At 38.2% G+C, this 22,023-nt stretch overlaps 1 protein-coding gene and 1 pseudogene across 2 annotated transcripts in view; both read right to left on the reverse strand.

Annotated features, from left to right (window-relative positions):
* CUL3 (cullin 3) overlaps positions 1 to 22,023 on the reverse strand; it is a 95,607-nt gene that overhangs the window by 25,597 nt on the left and 47,987 nt on the right. For both annotated transcript variants that reach the window (XM_030328200.1, XM_030328201.1), the window contains 3 exons: positions 7,250 to 7,410; positions 6,120 to 6,234; positions 3,921 to 4,149 (listed from right to left, as the gene is read on the reverse strand). In XM_030328200.1, coding sequence (XP_030184060.1) covers positions 3,921 to 4,149; positions 6,120 to 6,234; positions 7,250 to 7,410 — 505 coding nt within the window. The remainder of the gene's footprint in view (positions 1 to 3,920; positions 4,150 to 6,119; positions 6,235 to 7,249; positions 7,411 to 22,023) is intronic.
* Positions 8,220 to 9,703, reverse strand: LOC115522388 (annotated as a pseudogene).

The following is a 22,023-nucleotide window of genomic DNA, read 5'->3' on the forward strand; positions in this document are numbered from 1 at the left end:
TATCCCACTATATTGTTTTTATTTAGAATGAAAGTTCTGGACTCTGTCCATTTTGTATATCATTTTTCACAAGATCAAAATGTGGAGGTAGGGGCGCCTGGGTGGCTCAGTCTTGGTTAAGTGCCCAACTTTGGCTCAGGTCACGATCTCACGGCTATTGAGTTCAAGCCCCACATCAGGCTCAGTGCTGACAGCTCAGAACCTGGAGCCTGCTTCGGATTCTGTGTCTCCCTCTCTCTCTGCCCCTCCCCTGCTCGTGCTCTCTCAAAAATAAATAAACATTAAAAAAATTTTTTTTTAATGTGGAGGTAAAAATGCTTTGTTTCCCGTATGTCTGGGGTTTCTCTGAAACTTACTGGGAGACTCTAAGTGTAAGGACTGTACAATAATATAAAAAAAGTTTTATCATCAAGAACTTTTGAAATGGAAGTTAGAATAGCAGCTTCTAGATCGGGGGCTGGGAAATTTTTTTCTGGAAAGTGCCAGACAGTAAATATTTTATAGACTTGTGGGCCATATGGTCTCTCTTGCAACTACTTCAGTTCTGCCACTGTAACAAGAAAGAAGCCACATAGAACACATAACTAAATGGGCATGACTGTGTTGCCATAAAACTTTATTTATGGACACTGATATCTAAAAAATTATGTAGTTTTCATAAGCAATAAAACGTTATTTTTCTTTTGATGGGGGGGGGCTCTAATCAAACTGCTGGTGGGCCAAGCTTGACAGACAGGCTATAATTCAGATCCTAATACTGAAGTTTTTCGTATTTGGGAAATACTTAGAAGCAAATGTTAGAAAAAAAGGGCTTCTAAAATTTGTTTCAGAGACTTTCAAAATCAAGTTTTATTAAACACTAAGTTTTCAGCAATAATACACGTCCAAAGTCATCTCCACACAGCAAATCTTACAGTTTCTCACATTTGGCATAAATTACATCCAAATTTCCCATGTTAAAAACAGGTATTAAAAATGCAACAGTTGGGGCGCCTGGGTGGCTCAGTCAGTTGAGCGTCTGACTTTGGCTCAGGTCATGATCTCACGGTTTGTGAGTTCAAGCCCCACGTTGGGCTCTGTGCTGACAACTCAGAGCCTGGAGCCTGCTTTGGATTCTGTCTCTCTCTCTCTCTCTCTCTGCCCCTCCCCCAACTAGTGCTCTGTCTCTCAAAAATAAATAAATGTAAAAAAAAATTTTTTTTAATTAAAAAATAAAAATGCACAGTAATTTATGGAGATTTACTATAGTAAATTTGGCATATCAAACCCATCTCTAACAAAATGGTTCCCAACTTGTCTATTTTGTTCCTCTGTTGTTACAGTTTTGCTCAATTATATGTTGCATATTTAACTATATGGAAATTAATACAATTTCATTGTACTGAATTCACCATATATAAATGTATGGTGTAGTGGGTAACGTGAAAGAGAAAATTAAAAATACTTGGGCATTCAAAAATCAAACGTTTTTGTACAAACTTAGTAAAATGAAGTGCTATTTGAATTTAAATTTCATAGAGCTATCTGCATCTAATAGCCAATCCAATTCAGCCTCCATTCATTGTCAGAAAGCTGTTTCACTTTCTGATTTATGAGACGCTTGGCTTCATAACGGTTAAGTTGTGCCTCTGACATATTCTTGACTTACTGCTCCAGAGCAGGGCCTAACACAATGAAGACATTTTGCGATTAGGTTCCTAGTGGGAAGCTGAAAAAATTGAAGCCAGCGTTTTAAAATTTAATTTACAATCACAGATAGCTGTTTACTTGCTAAAAACATTAAGTACTAGAGAACTATGGTTAGTATTCTGCTATTTCTTCATTTATGTACTTATTAAGCACTTGCCATGTTGTCAGGCATACTTAATGCCTTTAACGCAAGTCTCCATGCAGATTTCAGAGATACTGTAATTTAGGTATGCCCAACAACCTCTCCATCAAACACTTCCTAAGCTCTACTCTCCAGCCAATTTAATTCACCCTCTCCCACCTTCCCCCAGGGTAGACCAGAAAACACTAACTCTGGATGAGCATTTAGATCAGGGTTTGTCGAACTATAGCCCTGAACCAAATACAGCCCACTGTCCATTTTTGTGCATCTCATGAACTAAAAATGGTTTCTACATTTTTAAGTGGTTGGGAAAAAAAAAAAAAATCAGTGTTTCATAGGAACACAGTCAAGTTAATCCATTTGTGTTACTGTCTATGCCTACTTTCTCACTATTACAACAGAGAGGAGGAGTTTACTGTATGGGCCTTTTACAAAAAAGTTTGCCAGCCCTTGACTTAGACTTTAGACATCCAGGGATAGCTTAGTTTAGAAAACATGACAAACATAATTTAAAAATGATTTTTTTTTTTTTTGGCTTTTACAAAAGAAAAGGTTTACCAGAAGCATCTTTTCTCTGGTTTAATAAAAACAACAAATTTACATACAACTTTCAGAAAGAAATATATAGAAATATAAGCATCTCAAAACAGAAAGCAAGAATTACACTTGAGGGCAGCACAGAAAACAACTACCTTTCCTACCATCTTACTTTTCTCTCCTCTTATATCTACCTCTTTTTTAAGTGATTCACTTAAATATTGTTTTCATTCCCTGCAAGCTTACAACCTTGAGGCAGTATGTGTTTCTTTTGTAATAAGTAAGCTGGCTAAAATACTGCTAAGAGATCATCTAAGAAACAAGAAAATACCAAGAGTACCATGTTTATTTTTTTTAATGTTTATTTTTGAGAGAGAGGGCAAGTGAGTGCAAGTGGGGGAGGGGCAGAGAATTGGAGACACAGATTCTGAAGCAGGCTCCAGGCTCTGAGCTGTCAGTACAGTACAAAGCCCAACTCGGGGCTTGAACTCACGGACCACAAGATCAAGACCTGAGCTGAAGTCGGATGTTTAACCGACTGAGCCACCCAGGCACCCCTATTTTTTAACAGCATATTAGTGATTCCTAAAGTCATAGTTTTAAGTAAAATTTCAGAAATTAAGAATAAGGACAACATGACTGGTATTCTTTTATTTATGATTTCTCCTAAGGTACTTATCACAAAATATTGTTTTCAGGAAAAAAAGGGTAGAGGCACCTGGGTGGCTCAGTTGGTTGAACGTCTGACTTCAGCTCAGGTCATGATCTCGTGGTCCATGAGTTCGAGCCCCGCGATGGGCTCTGTGCTGACAGCTCAGAGCCTGCTTCAGAGTCTTTACTTCCGTCTCTCTCTGCCCGCCCCCCCCCCACTCCTGCTCTGTCTCTGTCTCTCAAAAATGAATAAACATTTAAAAAATTTGAAGAAAAAAAGGGGGTAAATAGCCAACAAGAATAAATGCTACAGTTATCTCAAAACTGTGCTTTCACTTCTTTGCAATTTCCCTTTCTCTGAAGTCTGTAACTCTGGAGTTCTCAAAACCGGTCTACTAATTTATCTAAAATGTCACATGAAAGACACATAATTTTTGCATTTTCAATACCCTTATCACAACTAACTCCCAAAGGAAAGCCTATACAAATTTTATGATTGGAATGTCAGATTTTAAAAGAATCACAAAAACGAGAGAGTACATGGCAATGAAGACAGTCCAACTCCCTTGTATATAAAAAGGACAGTAACAGAGGACCTCATTGGTCTCACCAATAACACAGACTTCTGGGTTAAGAAAAACACAAAAAATGAGGGAGACTAAGATGAAAGAGAGGGAAAAAAAGCCATTTAATTAAAAGAGACACCGAAAATCCACATTAGTAAGTGTGGAGCTTTCCTGTTAAATCCTATCAAAGTAACAGCAGTTGATACATTAATGACACACACAACTTGAAAACTGACATTCATAATCTATTTTCATTACAGTAAAATAAAAAAAAAATTACTAAGATCCTGGTAGAACTATAAACATTTAATTATTTTTCAATTGCTGATACTTACCTTCTGTCTTTCCATTTTTCAGCATATGTACTAGCCCAGAATTCTCCATTTCTACTATAGTTTTCATGTGCTTGGAAATGAGTTCCCTCTCAACCACCTTTACTATTGGCTCTTCGGTTGATTTGTCAAGGCAGTGCATCACCCGTTCTATTTCTTCATTAATTCTAGCTTCTACTTTCTTTATATATACTGAAGCACTGTTTTCTGCTAAAAATTTCTGGCTTTCCATCTGCAAATAAGAAATATGACTTTTTTGTTTTTAAATGTAGAAGCAAAATGCGTTTCTGCTTTTAAGTGGGTTTCTACAATCTAAATATCATTAGCACTATTAACATTTTATGTAGTTTCTTATCACACATACCCACATGGCTGAATTACATCCTTTAAAGCACTGATTACAGAAGAAAAATCAATACATTATCCTTAATCAGTGTTTTCAAACTTCGCCAATATACCTCCAATAACAGAAAAAGTGAGCAAATGCTAGTAAGGGTCAAAAGTACAGAACGGAGCATCTGACCCCAAGTCAGAGTAGGAAATTCTTCTTTGATTTGTTTTAATGTGTATAAATTATGCCTATAAGGATTTTTCATGTTTATCATACAGTTTTGCTCACACACTGCTAGTTACTAAAGTCCAACTGCCACCCACTCCCAGTCTCAAAGGAGTGTGTGCGTTATGTACGTGTGTGTGCGCGCGCGTCTATAAACTTATGATTGAGAAACAGAGCTTTTATGTAACTCTTAATCTTGTCTGCTAACACCAGCCTTACCGAAGTTCCACTAAATTATAAATGTTAACCCAGGTGATTTTAACCTACTTGATAGGAGGATTAACAAACACATCTAAGAATCACAAATCAGAAGACATGCTGATATAAACCATGTATAAAATTCAGTAACACGTTCCACTTTTTGACAACAAGTAGTTTTAATCCTTGAAAACAATCAAGTTTCTAAGAATAGACATTAACACACCAAATGAAACTCCAGGTAAGACCATCTTTCCACTCACTGTTAACAACAGTATGTACTATGTATATACATACATGCATACACATTACTGCAGCACATCTGGGAATCTTGATGACTAATCTTCTCTTGGTATGTCGACAACGTAACGAAGGGAATTAAAACGAATGCACAGGTCAAAAATACCTAGAATGAGTTGCTGCATTCTTAGAAAATAGAAACTGTTTCCTACATTATGAAATTAATAGTTCATAAAGCACGGTCCAGGCTCACCACTGCAGGCCACAAAGGTCTTCTTGATGGGCTACACACTAACTTAAACAAACAAACAAAAAAGGCAGCAAGTCTATTCTTTATGTGTAAAGGACGCCAAAATTCACCATGTTCCATCTTTGTATACATCTCATGGTTCTTATGAATGACCTACTGAACTATTTAAGAATCATTGTAACTTTGTATTCATTTATTTTTTAAAAAGCCTCCTACTGAAGTAAAAACTTTTAGTTAGTATTCAGCTAAGTCTGTTTTAACAACAGACTTAAAGCTCCTACTAGCAATGAGGTTTTCAGGAGGATGCATGGTTATCACGATCTTATAAATACGCCTTCCATTTTGTAACTTCATTACAAATTAGTACTAGTTTAACTTCACTTTTAGCAATTCAGTTGGTTTTGGGTGGTATATACTGCTGCAAGTTTCTATCAATTATACTTATGACCTCTAATTTCCTCATCAATAGTTTTTAAGATATATACACAGATATATATATGTGTGTGTGTGTGTGTGTGTGTGTGTGTGTGTGTGTGTGCGCGCGTGCCATGAGATCATGCGTATTTCTATACTTATTTTACCAGTAACTTATATTCACAAAAGACTGAATAATGGGACTTCATTAGTGATGCACTGCCTGTGAATTTATGGTAAATAATTTGTAATATATAAACATAATAAAATATTAAGGTTATGTCTAAGTTTGTATGTTTCATTACACATAATTTAAAAATCATGTGTCTGAGTCCATACTCTTCAATTTTTCTTTAATAGGTTCCTTCCCTGGAACGTGAGAATGGGGAGTAGGTGGGGAGTTAAGTGCGCTAAAGGGTATTTTTTGTACCCTCTTTCCCAAAAGGGCCTCAGTAGAAAAAGGTCAAATATTCAAATCAGTAACTGTACTCAGTAACTTTGAGAACATCTTCAAAGAGCATTTATTTAGATCTTCACTGATTACCTGAAAAAATTCTGCAGACATTTCCAAAAAAGGAGCTTCAAAATCTTCTTCATAGACGGATCGTCCTTCGAGACCTAAAATCATTAACATCTGGCAAGCATTTCTTATTGCGCCCCTGTCAAAAGAAGTTAAACCACTTGATCACCAAATTCCATTAAATATTCATGTAAAAAAACTTAACAGAACTTGTTAGAAAGACTTTGAGAACATGTTTTAAATCAAAGTGACCCGTCTCCCATAAGCAACTTATTATACGTAAGGATATGGAGTCATTTTAATTGGAAAGCATATCTTGACTGTACAGCTACTGATCTCAGGTTGTTCTCACATTGTTATAACCTTAAAATCTGCAAGAAAACATGTCTAAAATGTCTAAATATTCCTGTTTATGTAAAAATACAGAATATAAAAGGACTATGAGAAAGCAGGCAGGAGAAGTTACTTGACTCGGGCACAACACACAGCTACTCACAGGCATTGTAATTTTTTTGTACCAAATGGCTTCCAGGCAATTCTGATCAAGCACCCGAGCCGAAATAAAAAAGAACTTTACAAGTCTTCCTCTAATAGCTTCTCTGAATACAGAGAAATAGAGAACGCAATCTTGTATGTTTCAAGCCACTCTTAACTGCAGTGTCACAAAAACTGGGCTGCAATCATGTAAGAAAGGGGGAGGGAATGTGACTTAACAGAAGGAGTACAGTATTTCTTAGTCATTGTAGACTATGTTCAACATTTTTCTTCAAATATGTTAAGAATGAAAGCTAGAGAGCCTTTTAAAGATAAAGACAAAGAGAAGAAACAAAAAAGTTATCACACAGCAAAAAAGAACCAAATGCCAGCATGAAAAAAAATAAATGAAAAATAAAAAGAGAAGACTAATGGCTGATTTGCTTTTTTAAAAGTAAATTAAATAGAAGCTTAGGGTGGACTCTTCTAAAAATAGATATGTGCTTTAAGTTAAAATCTAGGTAACTTCGTTAATTGTGAAAAGGTTTTTGAGGATTTTCACAATGTGCTGGACAATAAAACTTTTATTTCAATAGGATTACGAGAGCACATTGGTTCCCAAGACACAACCACTAAAAAACTAAACACTGAAGTACTGAAGTAGAAAGAGATGATTATACCGATCTACAACTTCTCCTTTCCGCTCTCTTGCGATCATGTCCAATAGTGTTTGTCGTAGATGATCCCTAATACACCCATAACGTACAACTTGATCTCGAAAAATAATTAATCCCAAATTGTAGACATTCTCCACATTATTTTGTTGTACATATACACGGTCCTGCAGTTGAAACAAAATAACAGAAACACTGAGCACAACTCTTGCAAACATAAAAATAATCACCGTGAGCTACAATAATACAGGACCTAAAATTATAAATGAGGTCCATTTTTTAGGTGAGAAACATTTCACACTATCTTAAGCAACACAGAATTTTCTAGCACCTCCCAACTTACATAAAAGTTGGTCTTTACAATTTACAAACAATTGGTTATATATAGTTGGTCACCCATTTCACCTTAAGCAAAAAGGGGGTGGGGGAAGAAGGCACCAGCCGCAGGGAGAATCAGGTAAGCAGAAAGCAGGGGAGAAAGGGAGGCAGCAAGGTAGGCACATGCACATCTCCCTTTCTCTCCAAAGCCATACCATGCCCAAACATGGTTCTTGCTTTCTTAAATACCATACTTGAAGATCATATTCTCTGAAGAGCCAAAAGAAATACCGATCCATGTAACTGAAGTTGACTGCTTACTGGTAAATATTAAAAGGCTCTAATGCTTATAATACAGCAGCATTAAGTATTACATAATTAAAAAGCTTCTAGTTACCGTCCTTTCAAACAGATTACTTGCAGTCCTCTTATTTTCAAGTTCTTGCCAACTTGATTACAGGTGTCTCACTCTATAGAGCACATACAATCCAGAATTATTGGCTATAGAAGTCCTATTTTGTGCATTATTTGAAAATCCACATTTACACCAAAACACACCGGAATACTGTTTTAATTCACAAAGGATTAACAAGAGAATTCCTTTCTGTTCTTAACCAGGATCTCTCTGGGCTTTGGTGAGTCTCTGAAGAACTAAAAATTGTAAAATTACTGTGTGTTTGCTGGTACATAAGTATTTTAGAAACGGAGCCCATAGCTTTCACCAGGTTCTCAAAGGCATTTGCAATCCAAAACCAGTTAAGAACCACTGCAAACTGTGATCCTGGAACTTTTAAAAGGCACACTATCATTGCAAGCAACTCCAAACAAAGCTATCAGGTGAACATTAACAGAAGCTGGACCACTATCAGCGATGCAACTAAAATGGCACTGACCACATCCTATCCTCCCGACAATTTTAACTCAATTCTCCAGGAGTAGCACTCTCTTCATGTGACCGCACTCCTCCGACCTTATTTCATTCAGCTCCCCCAAGGGTACACACCTAATGGCTACAAGGAAAGCCACTCTTTGATTAGTATCTTCGCCGCTCACATTTCTACATTCCATACCATCTCGGCACAAGCTCACGTTTTCAAAACTGTGCATCCAAGTTAGTACGTCCAAAATTTTCACTGATGACTCTCCAGTAAATTCTTTCTTTCCTTTTTTTTTTTTTTTAACAGGCTTGGACCTTTTTTCCCTTGTATAAAACTATGTGGTGCCCACAGCTGGAGCCTGGGTCCTCTGCATGGAGACTCTGGTGTGAGTCTTTCCAAGATGTCAGTGAATTCCTGACAGGGAATTGGTGAATACAGTCTTTCCAGACATCAGGGGTGAGGCAGCTGTAGGTCTTGGAAATGGATCAAATGTGGCCTTGGCAAAGCTGCCCAGGGTGGCAGTGCAGCCCCTAGCTGAGGGGCAGCAGTCGTCAATACGAGCCACCATCAGTAGCTTCTTGGGCACAGGGGCTGAGACAATGGCAGCGCCTCTGGAGGCAGGGATGAAGAGCCACGGTGGCCGGTCATCTTGCACGCAACAGTGTGGGGCTTGTTGATCGTGTTCCCCCCAGGAACCCTGCCACACAGGGACACTAGAAAAGCTTGGCCAGGATGGTGACCCCAAGGATGGCAGTGGCTACCTCCCTGGAGGACTTAACACCCGGACCAACATGTCCAATGATAATCTCGGATGGCAACGAACGCCTTGAACCTGGCCTGCGGGCCAGCGCAGGTCTGCTGCTGTACAGGTATTATCTTCAAAACCTTTCTTAAGGGATGCTCCCAGGAAAAAGTCAATGGCCTCGGATTCTTTGATGGGCAGGGAAGAGCGCGAGATCTCCTCCAGGGACTTCACCTTCACGTCCTTGATCAGGTGGCTCAGCTTGGTGATGGGGATCCGTTCCCTGTTTTCCGCCTTGCCTCTGCAAGCTCCGTGGCCCCGGCCTCACCCCAACCACCAACCACCGTCGTGACCCCAAGCCCCGATGGCACTGCCAAAGCCAACGAGGGAGACTCTGTGGCCTCCTAATCCAGGGCCATGGGCCCTCTGGCAGCACCAGTGTCTTCTCTCATTTGGTGTTTTCTTTCTCTGGTAGATACTTTTTAATGTTACTTAAAAACATCTTTTTAACGTTTTATTCTGGGAGAGAGAGAGAGAGAGAGAGCGCACACACACACTCGTTGAGCGGGGGAGGGGAAGAGAGGGAGGGAGACATAGAATCCGAATCAGACTCCAGGCTCTGAGATGTCAGCACAGAGCCTGACGCGGGGCCTGAACCCGGGAACCTTGAAATCAATGTCCTGAGCCGAAGTCGGACTCTCAACTGACTGAGCCCTGCAGGTGTCCCATCTCTCTGGGAGATTCTTAAACTTCACACTTCCATCTCAAGATCTTAAATTCTGAGTGTCTCCTGACTGCACCCTTCCTCCTTTCTGACGGCCTTGTTTTGTAGGTACTGAAGCCACTCTCTACTCCCCTGCAGGCTTAGTCCTCTCCTACTATCATCCTGACTTTGGCTTACTTTTCTGCATAAAATGAGACACATTCGGGGTGCCTGGTGGCTCAGTTGGCTGAGCATCCGAACGTGGCTCAGGTCATGATCCCACAATTCATGAGTTCGAGTCCCTGTGTCGTGCTCTCTGCTGTCAGCACGACTGCTGCTTCGGATCCTCTGTCCCCTTCCCTTGCCTCCCCCCACTCTCTCTCTCAAAAATAAACATTAATAAAATAAAACAAGATATATTCAATAAAAAGTCATAAATCTAAAAATTTTTAAAACAAGAATCCTTTTTATTATCAAAATATTCTATCACATAAGTTATTTATAAATTTGATGTTTATATAGTTTTGAATAATACCATATACAGAATCACTCTCACCCTATGGGATCAAAACCAATAACTGGCTGCTTAATTGCAGACAGGTGGTAAAAGAAAAACAAGCGTACACACACGTCTGCATCTTAAAATTTTTAATTTAAAACATAATACATGTTCATAGAGATATCAAGACTTTTGTCTTTGAACATGAATCCTGTGATTAGAGTTCAGTGTTACCTTTCTTACACACACCCTCACCTAATAAACTTTTCTACTTTGTTTCATTAAGACGGAGCATGAACTAGAGACATTTGTGAAGCAATATGAATGTAAAAACAGTTCTTCTAGATTTTTACAATCCCCACTCCAGTCTTTTAAATTACCCACACTTAATTCGAACCAATATTTAGTGATTAGCCTTTGTCAAGTCTTTCTAAAACATCCAATCTGTTTACCAAGAAATTCTACTGCTTCTGACACCATTTTATTGGTTTATACCATATTAAATTATGTAATAACAGGTACAAGTGGCATAAACAGGTTTGAAAATGAATGCAAAAAACTCTCAGTGAACACAAAGCTCGACTGGTGAGAGCAAAATAGAGAAGATATACTAAAAGTAGTGAAATAGCAGTGAGAGAGTTTTTACTCAGGCTGTTTTACAGTGAGAATAGAAAACACTGGTAATTGTGGCAAGCACAGGAAGTTCCAACTCTACTTCAAGCCCAAGGGACTTGCAGGGTGTGTGGGGGTCATATATGTATATACCATATATGATGTATATATGACATTAACAAGTTTAACCTCTTTTAAGAAATCAAATGTTCTTAATTAAGAGAAATGTCTAGAGAATCAGGTCAGATTTTATCGTTTTTGGCAAAAGGCGCAATACCAGTAAGAATTATAAAACAAAAGGCACATACAGCATAATCTTCAGAATAAATTATGAGTTTTAGAGTGGAGTTTTTTCAGAGTGAAATTTTTTAATGTTCCCCTTTTTTGGCTTTACTGCAGTATAATTTGCATGCCATAAAATTTACCTATTTTAAGAGTACCCTTCAATAATTTACAGTAAATTTCTATAGTTGTCTAACCATTGCCACAATCTAGTTCTAGACTATTTCCATCACCCAAAAAAGTCCCTTAAGCCCGTTTGTAGTCAATCCCACTTTCAGCACACCTGCTTTCTCTTTCTACAGATTTCCTTTTCAGGTCATTTAAATGTAACTGAATTATATATAATCTTTCGTATCTGATTTTTCACTAAGCATAAAGTTGCTAAGGTTCATTAATGATATAACATTTATCAGTATTTCATTCCTTTGTAGTGCTGAATAGTACTTCATTGTATGGATATGCCACATTTAGTTTATTTTACCAGCTGATGGATATTTTGGGCTCTTTCCAGTTTTTGTCTACTATGAGTAATGTTGCTAGGCACGTTTGGGTACAATCCTTTGGTGGATACATGCTTTCATTCTGCTTGGACCAGATTTCTAGAAGTGGAAGTGTTGGATCATATGGAAATTGCTAAACTGTTGTCTAAAGTGGACTATCAGTTACAGCAGATTTTTATTTTTTTTTTAATTTTTTTTCAACGTTTTTATTTTTTATTTTTGGGACAGAGAGAGACAGAGCATGAACGGGGGAGGGGCAGAGAGAGAGGGAGACACAGAATCAGAAACAGGCTCCAGGCTCCGAGCCATCAGCCCAGAGCCTGACGCGGGGCTCGAACTCACGGACCACGAGATCGTGACCTGGCTGAAGTCGGACGCTTAACCGACTGCGCCACCCAGGTGCCCCTACAGCAGATTTTTAAATGGAAAAATACTAGATGTGGAGTTAGGAATTTTTCATATGAGCTCTGGCTGTATCACTATTAACCGGCTGGGTGACCCTGAGTAAGTCATTTATCCACTCTGGTTCTGGGTAACACAAAAGGTTGGTAAAGATAATCTCAAACTCTAATATGATTTCTTATGAAGCTTTACTCTCTGATCAAAAGTTAACATATATGAAGGACCAAAACAGACTTCAATATTACTTATTCCCTTTCTATTTGTTACCAGTATCCCTGGCCTGGGTTTCCTTCTTCTCATTCCCACGCACAGTGATGTGGGTGAATCAATAACCTTATGGCCTATAATGCCATCTAGCTCAAGTCCTCTGAGAAAAGCCAAAAGCCAAAAAAAAAAAAAAAAAAAAAAAAAAAAAAAAAAGTCAGGTGCAGCTGATGGAATTCTCCACGTATACTCTGTATGGGGAGAAACAATGCTTCGGTAAAGGAAGCCAGGTATGATGGGAACACATGGTTAGAGTGTTTGAGGGTACGCAACATTTAAGTCCATGGAAGGTAACTGGAGACAAAAGAAATACAGATGTTAGTGTTAAGACCTCAAAGTTTGTCTTTTAATGTGAGACTGTCAAGGTGTATATGATGATTATAATTAAATGACATATAATATTAAAACCTGTCAACCCCAAAATTTGATTATCGATAACTGAGCTAATAAATGGAGAAGAGAAAACCCACAAAATTGAGTGTGGCTGTTTAAATCAGTAATACTAAAGAGTCATTTATATTAAATGTTTGGTATGTATGATTAATTACCATCAATCAAAATTAAGAGTGATGCATACATACACTCAAGTGTTTATAGTAAGTGTACATGTTAAATGGAAACGCATGCACACGTTCACAAACTTATGATCTGTGCATAATATATATTAAAGTACTTGCTAAATAAACATGCTGAATCTTGTTTACTGCTTACTAGTACTATCTGAAGGAATTCAGGCTGTGGGTACACAATAGCATTTTCCTAACAGATTCTAACAGGAATGTCTCTGTTAAAAAAATTAGTGCCTGGGGGGGCCCCTGGCAGGATCAGTTAATGGAACATGCAACTCTTGACCTCAGGGCCGTATACATTGGGTATACAGATTACTTTAAAAAAAAAAAAAAAAAAGTTTTTTTTATTAATTAAGTGGCTAGATTTATGCAATATAATATTAATGCAGCTCTAATTGTTTAAATCACTGTAGGACTTTCATTTTGTATATGTTTCTATGTGAATATTTAATTTAAAAGATCTATTTAAAAAATCCCACCACTAGTTAACCTCTAACTAAGAGAATACAACCTCAAAGTAAGGACAGATATAAACTCATACCAAAAATGAAAAAAAAATGTTTAAAAAACCTTAAACTATTATTTTCATAATCTCAGGCTTTTTGACCAAAATATAGTTTGTATGAGTTCACAATTAGGCATTGATCTATTGAGGAAAGCTAAGTAGAGATAGAAAGTTGGTGGCTGCTTCCATTCGCCTTTTTAAGCCAAAACAGTGTTTTAAATATAAAATGTTCTAAAAAACATGTTTGAAAGCTTAATGTCTGAGTCAAACATTACATTTACTAAAGGGATATGAGCTTCAACACCACAGAGATAAATTACATTTTAAATCTTTATTTATGGTTCTGTCTCAGAGGTTGCTATTTTTGGCCAAGCAAATCTACAACCAGCAAGACTCTTCACAAGCTAGATGAACCCAAGGGTGAGGAGGAGGAAATAATGATGGGACCATCTCTTTGTCTTTCGTTTTATAGACCTGGGAAAAAGCCAGACTGCTTTGCCATCTGACTTCAACTGCAACACAACACCTACCTCACAATGCTATCGCACTTATTTCCATGTCTAGTCTTGAAAGAATAGCTTTTGGAAGGCCAAGTTCCCTGCCAAGAACAACTATAAAACCTAGATCAGAAATTAAAAAGTACTGGGGCACCCGGGTGGCTCTGTCGGTTAAGCATCGGACTCTTGAATTCAGCTCAGGTCATGATTTCGTGGTCTGTGAGATCGAGCCCCATGTGGGGCTCTTCACTGACAGTGCAGAGCCTGCTTGCGAGGCTCTCTGCCCCTCCCCCACTCGCGCGTGCTCTCTCAAAATAAATAAACTTAAAAAAACAAACAACTGATAATGAAGTTCAAAAAATAACATTAACTCTTACTAGTTAATTTACTTGCAAGAAGTAGTTCAAGTATCTTTAACCAGCTGAACATTTTTTGTTTATTTTTTAAAAACAGGAGGATGAGGAATATAAACAGGTTTAAAAATCTTTACAAATAGTAAATATTTGTCCTGCTCATAAACTAGAGATAAACCCTAAAAAGTTTAACTTATTAAAAAAAAAAAAAAAAGTAAATGCCTCTGTAACAAGTAGCTATTGTCTGTTAGAACATGCTTGAACCTGCTTTCCCAAGCTTAATCATAGGCAATCTTCTATCAACAAGCAATAAATATAAGTGTTTTCAAATAGGGTTCACTTTCAAGCCATGAAATAAATACAAGAAGACTTAACACTATGAAAACAGAAACAGAAAATTAAAAAGCAAAACAAAACCCAGAAAAATAACAAAAAGTTTCTAGTGCATAGTAAAAAAAAAAAAAAAAAAAAAAAAAGTCTAATTACAGCAAATTTTACAGAACTGTCCCAATATTTTCCGCAATGCTGGTGTCTGACTATACTGCTGAAAGGGCACTAGTAAGAGATGATATAGTAAATTGCAGACAAATTAACATTTCTGGACTTAACAATGTTACTGGGTAAAGTACATGGAAAAAAGCACAGAATACGGTTGGCTTGAAAATTTAGCTCCATGACTAAATCAAAGTCATAGTTTCCACCACTGTAAAATTAGTTCAAAATCTCTCATGGCTGTCACAGTTTTAAAAAATATATATAGTTTTAAGGAATTTTATTTAAAAATAACATTTGGGGCTCAGTTAAGTGTCCTCAGTCTTGACTTCGACTCAGACCATGATCTTGCAGTTCATGGGATCAAGCCCCACATCAGGCTCTGTGCTGGGCATGAAGCCTGCCTGAGATTCTCAATCTCTCTCTCTCTCTCTCTCTCTCTCTCTCTCTGCCCCTCCTCCACTTGTGTACACACTTGCTCTCCCTCTCTCAAAAAAATAATACATATGATATATATATTATATATGTAACTTCCATTTATTTTAAGAATTGTATCCTAGTCAATCCAACAAATCAAAACCCTAGTCATGTTTCTCTAAAGCTGTGTTAATTGTACCAAATCATAAAATAAACACAATGTTCCCGATTCTAAATTTTGACAATCTTAACAGTGTGGGAGAAAAAAGCGTCAACACTAGAAAACAGTCCCTATTAGAACCATACGAGTAATCACCCTCAAGATCTTGGAACAATGAGATTATAAGACTTTAGGAAAGAAGACCTGTATCAGAGTAGCAACATAATACAGTGGTTAAGAACTCAGATTTAAGGGGTGCCTGGGGCTCAGTCAGTTAAGTGGCCGACTCTTGATTTCAGCTCAGGTCAGGATCTTGCGGTTCGTGGGACCAAGCCCTGCAATGGGCTGTCAGCAAAAAGCCTGCTTGGGATTCGTGCTCTCCCTCTCTCTCTCTCTCTGCCCCTCCCTCAACACATTCTCTCTCCCTCTCTCTCTCAAGATAAATAAATAAACTTAAGAAAAAAAGAGCTCAGATTTAAGAACCAGATGGGTTATTTCATTCCTATCACAGCCATTTACTAGGTGTGACTTTAACATCTTCGTAATAACATCTACCTTAAAATGCTATTTCACTTCCACTTCTAATATTGAAAGAAAGGCTTTTACAAGACCAATTCCTCTGGCAAGAACAACTATAAAAACTGTATGAAAATAAAAAGCTACACCCCCTCACACCCATCAAAACAGCTACTATTAGAACACAAAACAAAAAACAGAAAATAACAAGTGCTGACAAATATGTGAAGAAATTGGAACACTTGAGCATTGCTGGTGGGAATGTAAAATGGTGCCATCGCTATGGTAAACAATATGGAGGTTACTCAAAAATTAAAAATGGACGCCACATGATCTAGCAATTCCACCATCCAGGTATATTCTTAAAATAACTGAGAATAGGGTCTTAGTGAAATATTTGTATACCCGTGTTCATAGAAGCAGTATTCAAAATAGCCAAAAGATGAAAACAACCCAAGAGTTCACTGACAAATGAATGGATAAGCAAAATGGGGTACACACATGCAACAGAATATTATTCAGCCTTAAGAAGGAAGGGAATTTGCGGGGAGCCTGGCTGGCTCACTCGGTTGGGCATCCGACTTCTCAGGTCATGATCTCACCATTCGTGGGTTCTAGCCCCGCATCGGGCTCTGTGCTGACAGTTCAGAGCCTGGAGCCTACTTCGGATTCTGTGTCTCCCTCTCTCTCTGCCCCTCCCCCGCTCACACTCTGTCTCTCAAAAATGAGTATGTGTAAACAAAAAAAAGTTAAAAAAAAAAAAAAAGGGAAGGGAATTCTGAGACACGCTACAACCGAGATGAACCCTGAGTCACAAAAAGACAGACACTCTGATTCCATTTATATGAGGTACCTAGAGTGGTCAAGTTCATATAAACAGAAAGTACAATGATGGTGCAAAGGTTCAAAGGAGAGTGGAAAGGAGAGTTACTGTTTAACAGGTACAGAATTTTAGTTTTGCAAGATGAAAAGTTCTGGGGGTGATGGAGGTGATGGAGGTGACGGGTGCACAGCAGTATGAACATACTTAGTATCACCCAACTGTACACTTAAAGTTGATGAAGATAATAAATTGTACGTTATGTGCATTTTATAACAATTTAAACAAAGAAACACCAACTGTTTAAAAGCATCAAAGAACAAAGGCAACCTGGATTTGTGGGGCCAAGATTCGGGACAAAAGGCAAGTACACTGACAGGAGGCCGACATTCGCCTTCAATCATTTGTTTTATTTGGAGGACTGGAAATGGGAGGCTAAGAAGAATGTCACAGGTAGGCTGGCTATCAAGCAGCTAGGACTTACGAAGCCAAAGTCTGCAAAGGAAAGAAATGCAAAGAAGAACCAGAAATTCCGCAAGTAATTTTCATCAAGACGTTTCCTGACCTACCACCTAAGCGCAGGCAAGACACCAATACGCTAGAGACAAAGCAGCCCTGGGAGGCTACAGAGTGCAACAGACACCACGGGTAGACCTGCAGGGGTGAGGAGACAGAAGATGGAATTGAAGGCACAGTAACATGAAGAGCAAACTGGTAAACACCTCAGGCTTCTAGACCCCAGCCAGCTATTCCCTACGAGCAAGAGATGCCCTGGAATAAAGACAAACTCAAACAGAGGAACCTTAACAAAGCCTAAAGTCAGCTCCAACTAGACCATGGTAATCTGCCCAAGCTGTACCTGCCTGCCAGAACTACATGTCCTTCGAAGAAAGGTACTACCATCCAGGGCCTCCCCAATTTTTTATATACAACGTTAGAAAAATTACCAGGCCTGTCCCACACACCAAAACAAACACCCCAGGATTAAATATCTAAAAGCCAAGGGGGAAAAAAACTCCAGGAAGTCAAAGTATTCTGAAATTCTTATCCAGGAAGTGGTTTAAAATATACACATACGTAAGGTAACTGTAAGTCGGGAATCTATGTTATAATCTCTAAAGCAGCCACTACAATAATAATAAAGGAATAAATAAATAACAGCTAATGGGGAAGGGGTATGGATAATAAAACATACTTGATTCACACAAAAAAGGCAAGCAAGCTGGGAAAATCAATAAAGAACAGGTGAGACAAATAGAAAAAAACCCAACATAATGGCAAATTTAACCCCAAATATATTAATAATTATATAAACATAAATAAACCATATGCTTGCATGTAAAAACAAAGATGGGGTTAAAAAGCGTGTTACTGTATGGTGTTCACAAGTGACACACCTTAAATACAAGGACACAAAAGCGTGAGAAGGAAAGAAAGCTGCCATACAAACATAAACTGAAAGAAAGCTCATAGAACAATACTAGACAAAGTAGACTTTAAGGCAAGAAGTATTACAGGGAATAAAGAAGGATATTTCATAAAAAGAGTCTTTTCAACAGGAAGATAAAATAGCCCTAAATTTTTATTTTATAGCAAAACCTCAAAATACATAAACTAAAAGAAGAAAAAGACAAATCCATAATCAAATCTAAAATTTTAACATTTCTCAGGAGCTAATAGGACAGACAACAATATTTAGTAAAGATGTGGAAAATCTGAATATGGTTAATAAATTTGACCAAACAGATATTTATGCACTTTACTGAACAACTACAGTTTAAAAACTGTAATTAATGTAAATTTAAAACTTCTCTTCGGGGAGCACCTGAGTGGCTCAGTCAGCTGAGCGTCTGACTTCGGCCCAGGTGATGATGTCGGGCTCTGTGCTGACAGCTCAGAGCCTGGAGCCTGCTTTAGATTCTGTGTCTCCCTCTTTCTCTCTGCCCCTCTCCAAAATAAAAAAAAATAAATAATAATTAAAAAAAAAAAAAACACACACACATTTTAAAACTTCTCTTCAGGGTGCCTGGGTGGCTGAGTTGGTTGAACATCTGAATTCCGCTCAGGTCATGATCTCACAGTTTGTGGGTTCAAGCCCCGCGTCGGGCTCTGTGCTGACAGCTCAGAGCCTGGAACCTGCTTTGGATTCTGTGTCTCCCTCTCTCTCTCTGTCCCTCTTCCACTCACACACACTCTCTCTCTCTCTCTCAAAAATAAACATTAAAAAACAAAACTTTAAAAACTTCTCTTCAAAGACATCATAAAGAGAGAAAAGGCAAGCCCAGAGTGGAAGACAATATCTTATAAAACATATATCTACAAAGAACTTTTATCCAGGATCCATAAAAGGCTCCTACAAGTGACTAAAAAGCAAACAAAAATCCTAGAAAACTCACATTAAAGAAAAATGGATAAAAAAAGGCTTGTGCACTTTTATTTACATTATATATCAACAAAAATGTCAAAAAAAATTAGAAGAGAAAAATCAGATAGTACACTGTAGGGCTAGTGTACTACCAAGTGGATGAAATAACCACTAGGGTATCTAATATTTTGGGTGAGTTTCTAAGTATTCCAGTACTTCTGGTTTTAAGTAACTTCTGATGACAATTAGGAATCTTAAGATCATACACCAAGTTACTTCTTCAAGGAGAATTTTAGTATCAGGTGCAAACAAAAAAATGAGAAAAGAAACACAGAATACTATTCTAATATGCTTCAATAGCTTACACTGGGGGAGCCTGGGTGGCTCAGTCAGTTAAGCATCCGACTTCAGCTCAGGTCATGATCTCAGGGTTCCTGAGTTTGAGCCCCGTGTCAGGCTCTGTGCTGACAGCTCAAAGCCTGGAGCCTGCTTCAGATTCCGTGTCTCCCTCTCTCTCTGCCCCTCTCCCACTCACATTCTCTCTCTCTCTCTCCCCAAAATAAACAAACTTTAAGACAAAAAATTAAAAAAAAAAAAAAAAAGCTTACGCTTAGATCATGGAAAAAGTCACTATTCTTCGATTAGGTTTAGGGAACCAGGATTATCTGCCCAAATGGAGGTCCACAGCCTACAACTGCCCAATGACAGAACTTGGAAAAAGGAACCACAATTGTTTAGAGCAATGCTTAATACATAATACACACTTGCTGCATACTTGGTGAACGAATGAATTTATCCTCATAAGCACAAAGGTGAATGAATGTTAGCTCAACCCTGGATAAATAATCATAAATTCTGTTAAGCAGAGTTAATATACATAATTTTGCACTGAGGTAGTACACACAAGTGGTAAAGACCATGGGCTTTTGACTCAAAAAAAGACCTGGATTCACAATTCCAGTAACATAGTTAACTGTGTGATCTTGGCAGGTTAGTTCATCTCTCTAACTTTGGTTTATTCATTCGTGAATTGGATAGTATAATAACACCTGGAAGGTCAGGTATTTAAAACATTTAGCACAGGGAGACAGCCATGTAGTAAATAGTATGTGTTACATATTCAGAAAAATATTTTTACTTTTTTATAATTTTTTTAAATCTTTATTTATTTTTGAGAGAGAGAGAGAGAGACAGAGTGCGAGCGGTGAGGGGCAGAGAGACAGGGAGACACAGAATCTGAAGCAGGATCCAGGCTCCGAGCTGTCAGCACAGAGCCCGATGCGGGGCTGGCACTCATGAACTGTGAGATCATAACCTGAGCTGAAGTTGGATGCTTAACCAACTGAGCCAGCCAGGTGCCCCAAAACATTTTTACTTTTTAAAAGAAATTAAAAATGCAAATTTTCTTAATAAAAAAATAAAAATTTTATTGCTTTCCCAAACTACTGCTTAAAAACAACAATCAAAAGGTATTTTAAGGATTAAATGAAATATATTTAAATATGCTTAAAACAGTGCCTGGCAAACGCTAAGGGCTTTGAAAGTGCAATGTGCTAGTATAAGGAATAGTACTGGGGAGACTCCTAGCCAACCAAGGCTTCATGAACCCACTTTAAGAGTTCCTAAAGAAACTGTCATCAACTTAATACTTCTCTACTCATACCTCCTGTTTTTTCCTTCATTACAGACAACACAGGTAGCTGTTCACTTTCGGTTTTAAAATAGTATAGGGGCACCTGGGTGGCTCTGTTGGTTCAGCGTCTGATTGTGGCTCCGGTCATGATCTCACAGTTAGTGGGTTTGAGCCCCGCAATGGACTCTGTGCTGACAGCTCAGAGCCTGGAGCCTGCTTCAGATTATGTCTCCCTCCCTCTCCCTGTCCCTCCCCTACTTACGTGCTCTCTTTCTCTCTCTCTCTCTCTCTCTCTCAGAAAGTGAATAAACATCAGTAAAAATTTTAATGGTATTAAAAACACCTTCAGAGTCCAAAGAACTTGAAAACTTAAAAATGATCTAACCAACACATCCTCCACCCATAGACAGGCCCATAGACAGACAGGCCACAAGGAACCCATAAACCACTTGAAACTGTATATAAAAGTGTATGTTGTGTGGTGTGCAGATGCACAGATGTCTACTTTTAGTAGACGGTCCATGACTCTTGACCATTCTTCCAAGGGGTCTAAAATCCCAAAAAGATAAAAACCAGAGTTCTTATGCAACAAATCTATTTTACTTACAAATAAGGAAACAAGAGTTTTACCCAGAGAAGTTAAATAACTTAGGCAAACAATGACAACACAGGAACTGACAACATAGGAACAACATAGGAAGTGGAGGACCTCTTAATTCATCATTAAATATTTTTTCTCCAGTTCTCCAAATTTCCTGGACCCACACACACAAAATATGGAAGCAGTCCCCTTTATGAACAAAAGTTTCATTTCCAGGGAGCCTCGGTGGCTCAGTTAAGCATCCAACTCTTGATATCAGCTCAGGTCATGATCGCGTGGTCGTGTGGTGTGATCAAGCCCTGCGTTGGGCTCATGCTGAGCATGGAGCCTACTTAGGATTCTCCCTCAGTCTCAGTCTCTCTTCCCACGCCTAGCCCTCTCCCGGCTCACGCTCTCCCTCTCTCTTAAAAAAAAAAAAAAAAAGGTTTAATTTCCTTTACTACCTCAAGAAATATGTGCTGTATTTCTGACTGCACCACTTTATGCTGAATAAATACTCGCCTCCCTAAAGTCAACGTCGTGCACTGCTACATCACCACTGCATAAACACAGAAAACAGTTCACAGGGCATGGTAATCAAGGTGTTTATGAGTCTATTAATTTGTTAGAAACAGGAACTGAGATGGAAGGCAAGGAAGAAATCCTAATTACC

The sequence above is a fragment of the Lynx canadensis genome, chromosome C1 (assembly GCF_007474595.2).
Source record: "Lynx canadensis isolate LIC74 chromosome C1, mLynCan4.pri.v2, whole genome shotgun sequence".
Lineage (NCBI taxonomy): Eukaryota > Metazoa > Chordata > Mammalia > Carnivora > Felidae > Lynx > Lynx canadensis.